The sequence below is a fragment of the Neovison vison genome, chromosome 8 (assembly GCF_020171115.1).
Source record: "Neovison vison isolate M4711 chromosome 8, ASM_NN_V1, whole genome shotgun sequence".
Classification (NCBI taxonomy): domain Eukaryota; kingdom Metazoa; phylum Chordata; class Mammalia; order Carnivora; family Mustelidae; genus Neogale; species Neogale vison.
This window is the reverse complement of record NC_058098.1, coordinates 108,437,612-108,455,170: the sequence shown is the minus strand read 5'-3', so window position 1 is coordinate 108,455,170 and position 17,559 is coordinate 108,437,612. Positions and strand designations below refer to the sequence as shown.

At 39.1% G+C, this 17,559-nt stretch overlaps 1 protein-coding gene across 7 annotated transcripts in view; it reads left to right on the top strand.

Annotated features, from left to right (window-relative positions):
- Window positions 1–17,559, top strand: part of ACOXL (acyl-CoA oxidase like) — a 349,357-nt gene that overhangs the window by 214,596 nt on the left and 117,202 nt on the right. For all 7 annotated transcript variants that reach the window (XM_044261633.1, XM_044261636.1, XM_044261634.1 and 4 more), the window contains one exon: window positions 2,683–2,772. In XM_044261633.1, the coding sequence (XP_044117568.1) occupies window positions 2,683–2,772 (90 nt within the window). The remainder of the gene's footprint in view (window positions 1–2,682; window positions 2,773–17,559) is intronic.

Below are 17,559 nucleotides of genomic sequence, written 5' to 3'. Positions count from 1 at the left end.
TTTGTACTGCTTTTAGTAATTAATTTAAAAACCCAAGTTCATTTTTAATTAGAAAATCACACACACACACACACACACACACACACACAGAGACATATACACACACACTGTTTATAATCATTTGTAACCCCCCCCCCCAAAGAGTTCAGGGATCCGAATTTAGAATTTAAGTCCCTCAAGAATATGGCTGCAGGTCTGTATTCAGTAACTCTCTGGGTTGTGTGTCTTTCCTCTAAACTTGTGTGCACATTCACACAGTACTCAGATACGTAGGACTTGAGCATTGTTAGTTCCTCAACGGGTCACCCCAGATATTTCAAAGTTTTAGATTTTTATGAGGATAGCCCTCTCTGGCCTTTTCTAAGGAAATTAGATCATAACTATGCCCTTGGTGGTTTCGGGAGATTGGAAGCAACGTGCCAGCCACAGCCGTACCTTGCACGTGGTTGGCTTTGGTTTTCTCTTGGCTGTTTTGTTTTCAGCTGTCTGCAAGCTCTGCAAAGGCGGTGTGCCTTGTACCTCTTCCGGGTCTGGGCCCTGGAGAGTCTGGAGTCTTCATGAAAGCAATCATGTGGTTTTACTCGATTTTCAAACATGAAGAAGGGTTCAAGGTTGAGTTTCGCCATCTAGAAGAGAAATCAATTACACTGTATTAGAAGAACAAACCTAAGATAGAGCATCTGTATGTTCACAGGACTCCCTTGCCCATTCCCTGAGAGACTGTTGTTATTTGTTTGCTGATTTTGCTGCATTTTAAGTAAATTATCTTTCAAGTCATTTTAAAGTCCTGGTGGTCCTGGTTTCCCCCAGGACAGAGTGTGTACAAATTCAGAAGGGTCAGAGAACAACAAAGTATGGATGGCACTTCCATCCATACTCAGGGAGACCAGAGCAAAGCGCCAAAAGAAAAAAGTATTTTGTTTCTTCAAAATCCTTATTATGAGCACTTAGCTGCTATGCCCCTTAAGTACGAAAGTTCTTCCTAACACTGAGGTGGTATCTGTAGTGTTAATATTTTCCATACCAGAACTTGATAGATTCAAGATCATTCCGACATAGCTCTCAAGCCTCCCTTTCTTCACCTGTAAAATGGGATCATGTCTACCTCACATAGCTGTTGTCAGAATGAAGGGGATTACGTGGATTAACAGGTGAGGTTTCTTTCGGTAAAACCCTTGGTCCAGAATCTGGCTTGTGGTGGTACTTAATCAATGGTAGCACAACGATGATGAAAATGAGTCAGCTATGGCCTTGTGGCCAGGAAGCACTCTGGGCTCTGGTCACATTCAGTCAGAACCTGATTTCACATGGTCTGCCTGTGGGGCGGGTTTAACCCTGTGGTTATGGCACTAGATTGGGGGAGGTTGGAAATGCTACTGATTTATTTTTCCATACATACACCCTGTTTACATTTACGAAAGTAATTAAGTATTCCCACAGATGAGAATGCTCGGTTTGGCCTGCCCAGATGGCCGCCATGACTTGGGGGGGATGGGGAGGGAAAGTAGGGACCTCAGAGGAAGGCTCTTGGGCCACAAAGCACTGATGCTCGGGGACTTCAGGGCTCCGCAGGCAGCAGGTCCCTGGAAGTGCTGGCTTTTCTGACTCAAATGGCCATTTTCAGAAATAAAGGTGGAAAAAAAAAAGAAAGAAAGAAAGGTGGTCCCCCAGGGCGTTAAGGTGTCTTGAGATAGGAGTTTCTGGCTGCCCATGGGAGCACCCTTCTGTGAGGCTCTGTGTGGCTTGAGGATTTCAGCAGGGGCTAAATCTTGTCTTTCCTTCTTCAGAGCTGCAGTGCTAACTGCAAATACTCCTGGGAGAAGTAGCGTGACAGTCACCTCTGCTATAACTTACTTAGGCAGGATTGATTTGTGGAAGCAGATTTCGAGAGTGGGAAAGATTCTGGGAATTTAATGGGGAGAGCAACGAACTGGAAGAAAGAACTGGAAGAAATAACAGCGCTGGGGCCTTCAGAAGGGGAAGGCCCGAGGCCAAACAAAGGCAAACTTTGCTGCTCCACATTTTGCCTGGGGCCGATCGACTTTCCCTTGAGCAGCTGCTTCTCCCAGTTTGTGTGCAGAAATACTGTCAACACTTTGAAAATGAGCAGCAGGCTACTGCCATTTAAATACGGATTTCAGGAAGTAAAAAAAAGAAAGAAAGAAAGAAAGAGAGAAAAACCTAGCTGGAAACTAGAGTGTGAATTTATGATGCAAAGTGTTTAATGATATTAACATGCAGAGTGGCAATTTAAGATTTTTATGTTGTGTCCCAAGAACCAGGTATATGTGCTAATTTTGATAGGGATGGGGTTGAGGAGTCATCATTCTCCTGCGTATTTTAGGACGAAATCACTAATTTCTTGACATTTATTAGAATGCACAAGATTTGGAAGAGAGAAAAAAAAATCAGCACAATTTGTTGAACTATTTCGGAAAAATGCAACATGACCGTTTTCAAATGGTTACTACTAATGAAGACAAATCCACAAAAATATTTCTGGATCAAAAGCAAGTGTGATGGCTCAAAATCCTTAGAATGGTTATTCTGGGCAGAAAAACTATAGTTATTTTATTCTTTTCCATTTTCTGTGTTTTTGTTTAATTTCAAAGAAAATGTTCGTCCTTTATAATGGTGGAATTGGAAATTTGAAATATGTTTCTTTTCTTTTTTCTGCAAAAGGGTTACATGATGGAAAACCGAATCTCAGGCCTAAAATGCGACACAGATGTGTTTGTGACTTTTGAAGGTGACAATGTTGTTATGCTGCAGGTAAGATTCAGGAAATGTTTATTCTTCTTAAACGGCATACTTTTCAAGATCAAGAGTTATCCAGAAATCTGAAGTGTTTCATATGTTTTATCTTCATCTGATGTCTTCATTTAATTGGCAGGTGTTTTCCTGTTAAGCCCTTGATTTTTGCAGTAATTCAACAGGGGATTAAATTATTTCTCTCCTAGTTTATCTTTGACATTGCCCTATATCTTTCTTGGTTGAAGAAAACTTCAACCAGTTTCAGTCAGATCCTTCTGCTGGAAGTCTATTCCAAAAGAATACTTGAGGACCCAGAAGATGAACAGGAGAAAGGCATGAAAAGGCAGGTTACAAAAGGAGGACAATTGACCAAGCTTCCTGGTGATCAGAGACATGAACGTGAGGGCGTACCACACTGCTGTTTTCTCCAACCAATCGGTTCATGTTTAAGAGCATGTTGAAGTCCCAGTGTTGGTGAGAACAAAAGAGGCACTCTTCCATGTTGCTATTAGGCTGTGCGTGATTCCACGTCTGGGACTATCTAAGATAATAATCCTAAATACAGAAGAACTTCACGGCATAAACGTTTTCATTAGTACATTATTTATTATAGCAATAATGTTGGAATCTAAATTTTCAACAATATGAAAATGATTATGTAAATCATGTTCTGGCCACTCAATGGGGAATTATATAGCTTTTAAAATTGTACTTACAAGGGTTTATTACAGAAATTAAAAACTTATGATATGATAAGTAAAAATGATATAAAACTATATATACAATGGGATTACAATTTGGTATTTTTACAAAAAGAAAACAGGGACTCCTGATTCTGCTATGAGGGAATGGCCCTATTCCTCCCAGGTCCTCCCTCTTAATAAACGAACACTCTGGACATAACACAACAAATGAGCATAGGAAACCTCTGAAAGAGAGAAAGATGAAGGCAGGCTGCCTAGGGAGCTTGGAACTGGAGGAAGGGAAAGGCAGCAAGTTGTTTGGGTTTCCTTATTGCCTTCCATATATCCTGGGTAAGAGCATATATGTATGCCCTGAATCTCTAATGGGTATAGACAAACCAAGAAAAACCTTGTTCTCCCTACCCAAAGGATAGGGAAGATGGTGGCCTAATGATTAAAAAAAAACAAACCAAACAAAAACCTTTCTAGCTATATTCTCTGTATATCAGTCAAACAAAATGGAAAAACTGAACACACACACACACATACACCAATTTCAGCAGGACCTGGCAGGAACTGATCTCTCACCTGACTTCTGATCCATGGCCGTAGTCAGACACTGGTAGCCGGTGGTAACACTCCCATTACTCAATGTGGTGCTATTGGTGGGGCTGAGCAGGGAACTAATCTACCCCTGCCTAGTGGAAGCAAGTAGAACTTTGATTTTCATCAGGGTAATGTCATCAGGGCCTATTGGTAAGCTAAGCCTCCATTTCTACTTAGCAGCAACAAGACTGTTGTAAGGTGAAACAGATTACCAGTACCCTTAACCCTTACCCCAGTGTCAGCATGATCCAGGGGAGAGTTGAGCCCCCACCTCCACAACTAGAATGAAGGTCATCAACTAGGCTGACCCAGGAGGTCTGATAAAAAAAATGAGAAGACTCAAGTCACCAATATTAGGAATGAGAATGGGTATATCATTAGTTATCTTGGAGGAACTAAGAAAATGATGAAGGAACACTAGAAAATAACTTTACGTTAATAAATTTGATGACTTAGTCAGATTGACCAATTCCCCAAAATTGCAAACACCCAGATCTAACCAACTTGAATAGTCAACCTGAATAGTCCTATAATCTTACAGAAATTGAATTTTTAATAATAATAAAATGCTTCCCCCCAAAAAATCTCTGGGCCAAGGTTTCATTGGAGAATTTATTAAACACTTAAGGAAGAATTTTATGCAGTCTCTCCCAGAAAATAGAAGAGAAGAAAACACTTCCCAACTCATTTTTTTATTTAAAAAAAATTTTTTTTTAATAGACAGAGAGTATGCATGAGCTGGGGAAGGGGCAGAGGGAGAGAGAGTATCTTAAGCAGGCTCCATGCCCAGCACAGAGCCCAACGTGGTACTCGATTTCATGGCCATGATATCATGACCTGAGCCTAAATCAAGAGTGGAATGTTTAGATGCCTGGGTGGCTCAGTTGGTTAAGCGGCTGCCTTTGGCTCGGGTCATGATCCCAGCGTCCTGGGATCGAGTTCTGCATCGGGCTCCTTGCTCTGCAGGGAGCCTGTTTCTCCCTCTGCTGCTCTGTCTGCCTGTGCTCACTCTCTCTCTCTGACAAATAAATAAATAAAATATTTTTTTAAAAAACAGTGGAACATTTAACCAGCTGAACCACCAAGTTCCCCCCAATTCATTTTATATAGTTTGTATTACTCTGATACCAAAAATAGATACTACAAAAAAGGGAAGACTACATATCAACAACTCTTACAAATTTAGACGTAGGAATCTTCAACAACATATTAACAAATTGAATCTGACAGTGTATAAAAATAATTATACACCACAGCCAAATGGTATATATTCCTGATAGGCAAGACTGCTTCAGCATTCAAAAATCAGTTGATGTAGTTCATAATATCATCAGACTACAGGAGAAAAAAATCACATGATCATATTGGTTTATACACCTAAAGCTTTTGACAACATGTTGATGCAAAATCTTACCAAACTGGAATAGGAGGGAATTTTTGAACTTGATAAAGAATATGTACAAAAAATATAGCTAACATCATGCTGACTGGTGAAATACTGAATACTTTCCTCCTAAAAGCAGGATTAAATCAAGGATGTCCATTGGCACTACTGTTATTCAACATGGACCTAGAAGTTATATCAGTATAATAAGGCAAGAAAAAGAAATTAAAAGACATAGATAATAGAAGGGAAGAAATAAAAATTTTCCCTGCTTGCACATTATGTGATTATCTACATAGAAAAATCCATGGAATCTACCCCAAAACTCTTAGAACTGAGCTCATAAGACTCCAGGATATAAGATCAATACACAAAAGTCAATCTCATTTCTGTGTACTAATAACAGATGTGAAAACTGAAATTAAACACACAATATCATTTACAATTGTTCCAAAGAAAAGAACATACTTAAGTGTAAATCCAATAGACATGCATAAGATCTATGTGCTGATCATTACAAAATGCTTCAAAGAAATAAAAAAAAATCCTAGATAAATGGAGAGACATTCTGTATTCATCAGTTGGGTGACTCTGTGTAAGAAAATGTCAATTCTGCCCAAACTGATCTATACATTTAATGAAATTCCCATCAAAATCACAACAAAGTTTTCTGTAGACACAAGCTTATTCTAAGACATTATCAAAATGGTGAAATAGGAGTTTTCTGCCATCTTATGCCCAAAGAACACCAATTCTGATAATCATCCAAGGATGATAGTGCCTCTGTGTAAGTCCAGAAGTCCAGTGAGGTTCCAGCACACCGTTTGAGCAAAAAGTTTGAGATTGGATGCATTGAAGAGGGTAAAAGGAACAGTTTCACTTCACCTGTGTCAGCCCTCCCTTAAGACAGCACAGCTCAGAGAGAAGAGAGACCTTTTGGCATGCAATTTCTCCCACAGGAGGAGTGGGGAGCATGTGAGTGAACACCCAGCTTACCCAGTTGTGTGGGGGCACTGCCCAAGAGGCCCCTTTCTTTCTCCTCTCACTGAGACTTCTGAGGTGTGTTATTTGACAGAGTGCAAGGAGCAGCTGGGAGAATAGCAGCCACAGCTCTCAGAGGACAGTGATTGGACATGGATCCTCCTAACTGCTTTGCAGACACCTTCAGGAAACCCACTTATGAGCCACTGGGGACACCTCACTTACAGATCCTCCATGTTGGTCCACAGGCTCCCACAGTGCTCTACATGCCTCGGTCACACACATCACTACACCATGGTCAGTTATCAGGGTTCATTCCCAAGGGCAGCCAGAGCCAGCCTTCGCAGTCAGCTAGTGAACACATACAGAAAGCCAACCTGACTCTGTGGGATTGGAAGAAAGCACACAAACTTGAGCAGTCACTACCACCCGGGGGGAAGTAAACAGAAAGCTTTAAGCACTAATCCTGCTTTTGTAGGATCAAAAGAAGTCATACAATCTTAGAAACTATTCCCGAAGAGGGAATAAGATGTGTGGAACGTGTGTATCCATAGAAGGTCTGAGAAAGCCTCAGAATTCATACAGGGCTGATGGAAGGTATTTCTCTCCCAAAGCCAGTCAGTAAAGACTAGAGGAGGTGAATTCTTCAAATGTGAAGACAGCAATGCAAGACTTCAAGGAACATGAGAAATGAAAGATATGTGACACCACAAAAGGGAAACAATGATTTTCTAGTAACTGACGCCAAAGAAATGGAGATCTGCAATTTTCCTGATAAGTTATTCAAAATAGTTGTTTTAAGGAAGCTCAGTGAACTATAAGAAAACCCAGAAAGATAATTCAATAAAAGCAGGAAAGCAATACATTTAAAAAATGAGAAATTTCACAAAGAAATAGAAATCATTAAAAAGACTAAAATAGGGGCACCACCTAGGCTCAGTCAGTGGACCATCTGCCTTTGGCTCAGGTCATGATCCCAGGGTCCTGGGATCCAGCCCCAGGTTGGGCTCCCTGCTCAGCAGGGAGTCTGCTTCTCTCCCCCCCGCCCGTTCATGTTCTCTCTCTTGCTATCTCTCTCTATTTCTCTCTCTCTCTCTCAAATAAATAAAAAAATCTTTTTTAAAAAAGAATCAAATAGGAATTATGGAGTTGGGGAACATGGTAAATGAAATGAAAGATGTAGTAGAGAACATAAGAGCAGACCTGACTGAGCAGAAAAAGAATTTGTGAAGGAGAAAACAAACAAACAAACAAACAAAAAAACCAGGTCATTTGAAATTATCCAGTCAGAGGAGAACAAAGGAAAAATGAAGGATAAAGAGTGAAGAAAGCCTCTCTGAACTATGGGACACCATTAAGAAAAGTAACTTATGCATGTTGGAATCTCAGAAGGAGGAGAGAGGGAGAAAGGAGTAGAAAGTTTATTAAAGAAATAATGGTTGAGAATGTCCCAACTCTGGGGAGAGATTTGGATATCCAACTTCATCAAGCTCATAAGCCCTCCAAACCTTTCAACTCAAAAAGATCTTCTTCAGTGTATATTATAATAAAACTGTCTAAAATAAAAGACAGGGAATTTTAAAAGCAGCAAGAGAGAAAAATTCCTCAAATACAAGAAAACCTCCAATAATGGTATATCAGTGGATTTTTCAGTAGAAACTTTGTAGGCCAGTAGAGAGTGAGAAGATATATTCAAATGCTGAAAAGAAAAGAAAAAAAAAAAAAACCCTGCTAAACAAAAATATTTAGCCTGAAAAAGTTGTTCTCCAGGGGCACCTGATTGGCTCAGTGGATTAAATAAGCCTCTACCTTTGGCTCAGGTCATGGTGTCAGGGTCCTGGGATCGAGCCCCGCATCAGGGTCTCTCCCTGACAGAGAGCCTGTTTCCTCCTCTCTCTGCCTGCCTCTCTGCCTACTTGTGCTCTCTCGCTCTCTCTCTCTCTCTCTGTGTGTCAAATAAATAAATAAATAAATAAATCTTAAAAAAAAAAAAAAAAGTTCTCCAAATATGAAGGAGAGTTATAGACTTTCTCAAGCCATAAAAGCTGAGGGAATTCATCACCACTAGACTGTGCCTTGCAAGAAATGATGAAAGGAGTTCTTCAAGTTGAAATGAAAGGATGCTAATTAGTAACATGAAAGCATATGAAAATATAAAACACAATAGTAAAAGTAAGCATATAACCAGATTTAGAATATCCTAATACTGGAATATGGTGATATGTTAAACATTCAACCCTAGTGTAAAAGTTAAAGGACAAATTATTAAAAATAATTATAATAATTTTTAAGGGATACAGAAAATAAAAAGATGTAAATTATGACCTCAAAAACAAAATGGGGAGGAGTAAAGACGTAGAATTTTTTATGTGATGGAGTTCAAAATAGACTGTTATATCTTAACAGTATTTTCTGTAAGACCCATGATAATTACAAAGCAAAAAACTTTAGTGGACACAAAAAGTAAGGAGAGACAATCAAAGTGTATGTTTATGGAAAATCATCAAATCACAAAAGAAGATGGCAAGAGGGGAAAAAAGGAACAAGGGAACTACAAAAGAGCCAGAAAACAATAAGATGGTATAAATAAATCCTTACATATAAATAATTATTTAAATGTAAATAGATTAAATTCTCTAGTCAAAGGCATAAAGTGGCTAAATGGAATAAAAATAAAAACAAAACAATACCCAACTATATGTTGTATATAAGAGACTGACTTCAACTTTAAGGACATATACAGGCTCACAGTGAAGGGATGGAAAAGATTCTCCATCCAAATGGAAACCAAAAGGGATCAAGGGTAGCTACACTTACATTAGACAAAATAGAATTTAAGTCAGAAAATCTAACAAGAGACAAAGAAGGTCATTATATAATGATAAATGGGTCAATTTATGAAAAGGTTATAATAATTATAAATATGATGCACCCAACATTGGACTACTTAAGTATATTAAACAAATACTAATAGATCTGAAAGGAGAAATAGTGCAATAATTGTAGGCGACTTTAATATCTCACTTTCAGTAATGGATAGATCATCCAGATGGAAAAGTTATAGGGAAACTTTAGACTTTAGACCAAATGGACGTAACATATACAGAACATTCCATCCAATAATAGCAGAATGTGCAATCTTTACATATGCACATGGAATATTCTCCAGAATAGATTGTGTGTTAGGCCACAAAACAAATCTTTGCACATTTCAGAAGATCAAAATCCTACCATCTATTTTTTCCAATTGTATATTTTTTATATGAGACTAAAAACCAATTTTATGAGACTAAAAACCAGTAACATACCCAACAGTGAAAGGTTGAAAGCTTTTCCTCTAAGATTGGGAACAAGGCAAGGTGCCCACTGTCACTGCTCTTACTCTTCATAGCGCTGGAAGTCCTTGCCAGAGAAATTAGGCAAGAAAAAGAAAAGTCATATAAATTGGAAAGGAAGAAATAATGTTTCTGTTTACAGTTGATGTGATCTTATATATAGAAATCTAAAGAATCTGCCAAAAGTTGCTAGAACCAATAAATGTATTTAGTAAAGTTACTGGCTACAAAATCAACATAAATAATCCAGTTGCATTTTTGTACACTAACAACAAAATATCTGAAAAAGAAGTAAAGAAAGCAATCCTGTTTATAATAGCACCAAAGACAATAAAATACCTAGAAATAAATAAAACATCCGAACACTGATAACTATATGACTTTGATGAAAGAATTTAAAGAAGGCACAACAAATAAAATAAATATATACCATGCTCATAGATTGGAAGAATTAATATTGTAAGATGTTCATACTGAATCTATAGATTCAATGTAATTCCTATAAAAATTCCAATGGCATTTATCACAGATAGAAAAAAGAATCCTAAAATTTGTATGGAACTGTAAAGGACCCTGAGTAACCAAAGCAGTCCTGAGAAAGAACAAAGCTGAAGGCATTACTCTTTCTGATTTCAAACTATATTACAAAGTTATAATAATCCAAACAGTGTGGTACTGGTGGTACTGGCATGAAGAAGGACATATGGACCAAAGGAACAAAATGAAGAACCCAGAAATAAATCCATGCATGTCCAGTCAACTAATATTTGGCAGAGGACCTAAGAATACTCAATGGAGAGGATAATCTCTTCAATCCATGGTGCTGGGAAAACTGGATGTTGACTTGCAAAAAAATGAAATTGGACCTCTGTCTTACACCACTCACAGAAATTAATTTGAAATGGATTAGACACATAAACATAAGACTTGAAACTGTAACACTTCCAGAAGAAAACAGGGGAAAGTTCCTAGACATTGGTCTTGGCAACAATTGTTTTAGATATGATACCCAAACACAAGCACCAAAACTGAAAGTAAAGAAGGACTGCATCAAAGTAAAAGGCTTCTTCTCAAAAAGAAACAACGAACAAAAGAAAAGACAGTGTATGGAAAGGAAGGGAATATTTGCAAACCATATATCTGATAATGGGTTAATATACAAAATATATAAGGAAATTATACAACTCATTGGCAAAAAAAGAAAATAACCCAAGTTAAAAATGAACAAAAGACCTGAGTAGTTTTCTAAAGAAGAACTGAAAACGGCCAACAGATACATGAAAAGGTGCTTAACATTACTAATCACCAAGGAAATGCAGATGAAAACCACCATGAGATATCACCTCACACCTGTTAGGATGGCTTTTGTAAAAACACAACAAAACCAAAAGATAAAACATATTAGCAAGGATTCAGAGAAAAGGGAACCCTTGTGCACTGTTAGTGAGATTGTAAATTGGTACAGCCAATATAGAAAACAGTATGGGAGGTACTTCAAAAAATAAACCTTGACCTAAGTTTCCTTATAAAAGTTTTAACTCAAAATTAACTACTTAAATATAGAACATAAAATCATAAAAACTTTCACAAAAAATTTTTAAGAGAAAATCTTTGAAAGCATGGACTAGAAAAATTTTTTAGATTTGCTATCAAAAGCACAATTCATAAAAGGAAAAATTGGAAAACTAGACTTTACCAAAATTAAAACCTTCTTCTTTGTGAAAGACCATGAAGAGAGATGAAAAGACAAGCTGAAAACTGGGAGAAAATAATTGCAAACCATGTATCTGACAAAGTCCTTGGATCCAGAAGATATAAAGAATTCTCAAAACTCAACAGTAAAAAACCATCCAATTATGAAATAGGCAAAAGTCATGAACAGACATTTCCCTGAAGAGGACATTCCAATGGCAAATGTGAACATGAAAAGATATGCAACATCCTTAGCTGTTAGGGAACTACAAATTTAAACCACATTGAGATACTACCACAAACCTATCAAAATGCTAAAATTTAAAAAATATTAATATTTTTATTATGCCAAAGGAAGCAGAGAAACTGTATCACTCATACATTACTAGTGGGTGGATAAAATGTTACAGCCACTCTAGAAAAAAGTATTCAGTTTCTTAAAAAACTAAGCATGTGCTTACCATAAAACTCAGCAATTATACTCTTGGACATTTACTCTCAGAGAAATGAAAACGTGTACTTATGCCAAAACCTGCACATGAATGTTCATAGTCAGTGTATTTGACACAACCCCAAGCTGGAAACAACCTAAATGTCCTTCCCTGGGTGACGGGGTGGCCTGACCGATGTCCATACCACCCTCACCAGTAAAACACAAACACCTTTTGACTCTCAACAACCTGGATGCTGAGTGAGAGAAACCAATCTTAAAAAGTTCCATACTGTACAATTGCATTCATATAACATTCTAGAAATAATAAAATCGTGGTGATGGAGAACGGGGTCAGCATCGCCAGGAGTGAGGGAGGGAAAAGAGAGGGAAGGGGCCGTGATTATACAAAGGTAGCATGAGGGATCCTTGGGATGGAACTGTTCTATATCTTGCTTGTGGTGGTGGTCCCATAGAGGTATGCATGTGATAAAACTGAACAGAACTGTGCACACACATGCACACATGCACACACACATAACTGCATGTAAAACTAGCGAAAACTGAATGAGCTCTGTGGATTGTACCAGCACCGTTTTTCCTGGTGGAGATATTGAAACAGTGCTGTGTTTTGGAAGATGTTATGGTAGAGGGTACATGAGATCTCTCTGAATCATTTCTTAATCTGCACTCTTGAACTTGCATAAAAATAAAATTAAAAAAAAAGAAAAATGAACATTTGTATTGATAAGTTTAAAAAATATATTAAAGATATATAAAAATACTGGAGATTGTTATCTTTATGAGGTAAAGACTCTGGATGCTTGAAAAAATTGATATTGAAATGAATTTTTATAATGGAAAATTTTTATGAAAAATTGGCTAACTTCAAGAGTAATGCAGACATTTTTGGAATGGTATTCAGTTATAAGTTTAGTCCACTGAAAACTAAAATGTTAGGTGGCAGCTCTCTCCTGCCCCCTTATTATTTTAGCTTTTAGGGATATCTATAGTTAAGTAAATAATTTACGGGGAATTATTTAAGAATTGTCATTTAATTTGGGCTAGATTAATAGTTGCCTGCTCTTTGGTCTCCCCCCAAATGTTGCTTTAAAAAAAAACCTCTCCTTAAGAATATTCGGTAATCAGAGGGGCACTTGGGGAGCACAGTTGGTTAAGGTCCGATTCTTGGTTTCAGCTCAGGTCATGATCTTGGGATCCTGAGTCTGAGCCCTGCATTGGGCTCTACCCTTGGCATGGAGTCTGCTTGAGATTCTCTCTCCCTATTCTTCTGCCTCTCCTGCTCATACAAGCACATTCTCATGCTCTCTCTCTCTCTCTCTCTCTAAAATAAATAAATAAATAAATATTTTATTTAAAAAAAAAAAGAATACTCAGTAATCAGACATTGTACTAATTCACATTCTCCATCTCAGCTGGTGATCCAAGTGTGTGAGGTTTTTCAACAACTTTCTCCTCTGGGAGTATGTTTTAAACGTTAGCATGTGGTTCTGCATCATCTGAGTGAAATTATGATTCAGCGCTTTAATTGCAAAGCTTTAGCTTGTGGGCAAGATGGACAGATGGTTTAATCTACTTAGGGGATGGTCACAGTTTCTAACTATGAATGAACATGGAAGCCTAGGCAGAGAGGGGAACTACTTGCTATTTGTCATGTAAATGAGAGAATGGGCAATGAGAGGGAGGGACTTCGGACCATGGTGGGGTCCTAATGGAGGGATGCTGGGCAAGAGGGAGGGTGAGCCCCTGCTCAGGTGGACATGTGCCGGGACAAAGAGACAGAGCATCGCTGCAGTAAGAGCCCATGTAAGGACTTCATGCCCAGGCTGAGGAAAGAAGCCAGCAATGGCTCAGTCTGCCAGAGAGGAGATAACCAGCGACCTTAAAACCAGATGGTAATGAACTTCTTTGGCCGGTTTTCCAGACAGACATCACTCAGACACATGCTAGACAAACACAACCTTAAGCCATGACAGAAGTTTATTCTTAGGCAGAAAGACTTGTTTTATAAGTAGTATGTGTCAGGAGTCCCCAGATCACCCTCGGGTTTGGGGTGTTCTCTTGGACTCATATGACCCAGCATGTCACCATGGTCATGGTTAGGATTTATTGTAGCAAAATGATAAAATACGGAATCAGCAGACGTAAAAGGCACATGGGGCAAAGTCTGAAGGAAACCAGACATGAGTTTCTAAGACTCCTCTCCCACTGGAGTTACACAGGACATACTCAACTCTTCGGGCAATAACCGTGACAGTGTATGTGAACTACTGCTTAGCAGGAAAGTTTGTTGGACACTCAGCATGCAAGGTTTTTATCGGGGGCTGGTCATGTAGGTTCTCTCTACATAGCGTACCTCAAAATTCCAGACTTTCAGGAGGAAAACAGGTAGGCAGCATAAACCATATTGTTTGCATAAATAGTTCAGGCACAGCGAGCCATACTTAATAGTCAGGAATGGTGGGAACTCTCCCCAAATCCAAGTTCCCAGATGCTAGCCAAGGGCCATCCTTGCAAGCAGGCCTTTCCAGGAATAGCAGTCTTTGGCCGGCTGTGCTAACTCCTTTCTGCAGTGGTACCATAAGATGCCCTTCCTGATTTCATTGCTAGGAAGAAGGAAGATTAAAGGTGTGGTGGGTGGGGAAGTGATCCAAAGGCATCCAGAATTAGGAAGAAAGAAGATATTTAGACACTACAGCATAAATAGGAGGACTGGAAACCCAAGGAAGGACTTCTGGTTAAGGAGGATGACATGAACACCCATATTACTGCTCCTTCCTCCTCAAATCCCATTGAAGTAGCTGGAAGAAAAAAATAGAAAAGAACAGATCTGCAGGGGGACTGGCAGTGGAAGAGGAGCCATCAGAGGACCAAGGAATGTGACTTCTTTCTGGAGAATGGAAAGCAGATGGGATGGAAATGATGGGTCAACCCAAGTGGAGAGGGCTGGAGGTGAGGGTTGTTACTTTGGGTTATCTCTGAAAAGACGCTGAGTCACAAGGGTTGAGAACAGGAGAGGGACTGGGGCAGAGAACCAGGCATTTCTGTCAAGCCCTGCCTAGCAGCAGGATGGCTGGGCTCCTACATCAGAACCCTTGACTACACTTGTAGCATCTGCCACAACTCTGGAAACTGCTCTGGAAAAGGACACTTGACAGCCTGCCGAGGGAGGCCTTGGTCTCCTTGGATGAGAGACCAAGACCTCTCAGCACATTAGCTTTGTGCTGGGGAGAGGGTCAGCCTGCCTGCTTGCCACCAGTTGACACACCCTACAGGAAACCTGTCAGATGACAGGTCCTATTTTGTACCCAGAGCTTTCAGGGCACCTGGCATCACACAGAGTTAGGAAAGGTGGCTCTGGCTGCCTGCAGTGGTCAACCTGGCCTTCTACGTGAGTGTTGGAATCTGACCATACTGGGGAGGCTTCCTTTCTCTGGGCTGGATTTTGCTTCAATTGTACTTCCTGAGGCAGAGATAGAAAATTAAGGAGACTAGGGGACAGCAGAAACTGGTCAGTAAATTTCATAGTATTCCAGTGTTACCTACAGTGCTTTCAACCCTTTGCCCCATGTTGAGACTCTAGTGATCTTCAAAGTGGTAGTACTCCTGTCCCATGATTGAGGAGAGGGGGAAAGAGCAGGCATGCACTATCGAGTTTCTGCAGGCTTTACATATTTCCCTTTAAGTAAGACGAAAGGTCCTCTGACCCTTTCATTATTTTCCTGGGGCAGAGGTTGTAGGCCCTTGGTGAAATTTAATTATGTCCTCCACCAAATCCAATTATGACCCACACCCATGAAATCCCATTATAACTTTCTTTGCTTCATTAGAGATACAGCAGAACAGGTGCCTTCCTAATCCACTCTGGCAGATTTCCTGAAGAGTATCAGTCAGAGGCTTTGCATAGATTGGTCATTACTCTTCTTTGCAGGCAGAGCAAATATGCAAAAATGCAAATGATCTGTGGTCTAACTTGCTTAAAGACCATGTAAGTATCTGGTTTCCTATAAGAAAGTTGATTCCTTAGAGATTTTAGGCCCCCAGGACTATTTTCCCAAGGACATTCAGATATTTTTATTCTATTTTTCTTGTTATTTCCAGCTTTTACTTAGAAAAATTTCAAGTAGAAATTTTGAGAGAAAAATGGAAAGACTAGTACAGTAACACTTGGATTATATTCTCCATTTGGGTAGATTCTCCACTTCCAAGTGTCAGTACTTTGCTATATTTAAATGTCTTTTTTTTTTTTTTTTTTTTGAGAAAGAGAGAGAGAGAGAGAGCACGCACACACATGGGAGGGGGGTGGTTGGAGGGCAGAGATGCAGAGGCAGAGAGAGAGAGAATCTTAAGCAGCCTCCAAGCCCAGCATGGAGCCCAAAGCAGGGATTGATCTCAGGTCCTGAGATCATGTCAGGAGCAGAAATCAAGAGTCAGACGCTTAAGTGACTGAGTCCCCAGGTGTTCCTGAATGTCCTCTTTCTTATTCTGTGCATGTGTGTGTGTGTGTGCATGCACACACACATGCTTGTGTAACCATGTGAAAGTAAATTGCAGACATCTGTAAAAACTTCAGCATTCATTTTCTAAAATAAAGACAGTTTCTTACTGAGCACAATACAATCATCATACCTAAGCAAATGAATAATAATTCCATAATATTTTCTAATGAGGATAAGCAGACATTTAAGGAAAATCAACAACATGAAAATGAAGGAGCAAGATGAACAAACAGCTGCTGGTACTGAAAGAAACAAAACAGAGAAATGAAAACTAATTAGTATCCTTAGATATTGCGACAACATTCTCATCTATAAAACAAGAAGAGCCTGCTATGAAAAATGAGCATTACATTAAACTATAGTAACCATAGTGCAGAGAAATACAGTAAATTAAAATTAGACATTTGCAAAATTTTAAAATTTTGTTGAAGGAAAATTTGAGAAAACTTCTTCAGACTGAAGATCAGAAAAAACACGTGAAGAGAAATAAAGAGGAAATAAAAGATACAGATGATCAATCAAGGAAATCAGTGACATTCCTGAAAAAGAAAACAGAGAATACAGACAGGCAGACAAAATTAGAGAAATAAAAGAAGAAAATTTCCCACATCTGAAGAGGGACACAAGTTTTGAAATTGGCAGGACCCACTGGAAAGGGTCACAGCCTAAAAATAGCCTGGAGAATTTCAGATCCCTGGTTAAGGACAATAAGAGGGTCCCCAAACCTTTGACTGAAAAAAAAAAAAATCAGATTACTTACCAAGAAAAGAGAACAGATTGTCTCAGCCCTTTTAGCAGCAATGCTGAGGGCTAGAACAACACTTTTCAAGTCTGACACACCCACACATCCCTGGAGATGCTGTTCAAGTTCAGATTCTGGGGTGGCTCGGGGGTTCTGCATTTCCAGCAAGCTCCCAGGCGATGCTGAGGCTGCTGCTCTGCTGACCACATGTCGAGTGGCAAGGAACTAGAATAAGATGGAACAATGTCTTTAGAATTCAGAGGAAAGTCATCCTGAATGTAAAATTTCATAGCTAGCCAAATTATTGATGAAATATGAGGTAAAAATACAACCTACAGATATTCAGTTGCTCAGTAAGTTTTCCTGCCATGTGCTTTCTGAATAACATTACTTGTAGATGAAGGGCAGAAAAGCAGAAAAGGAATTAAGAAT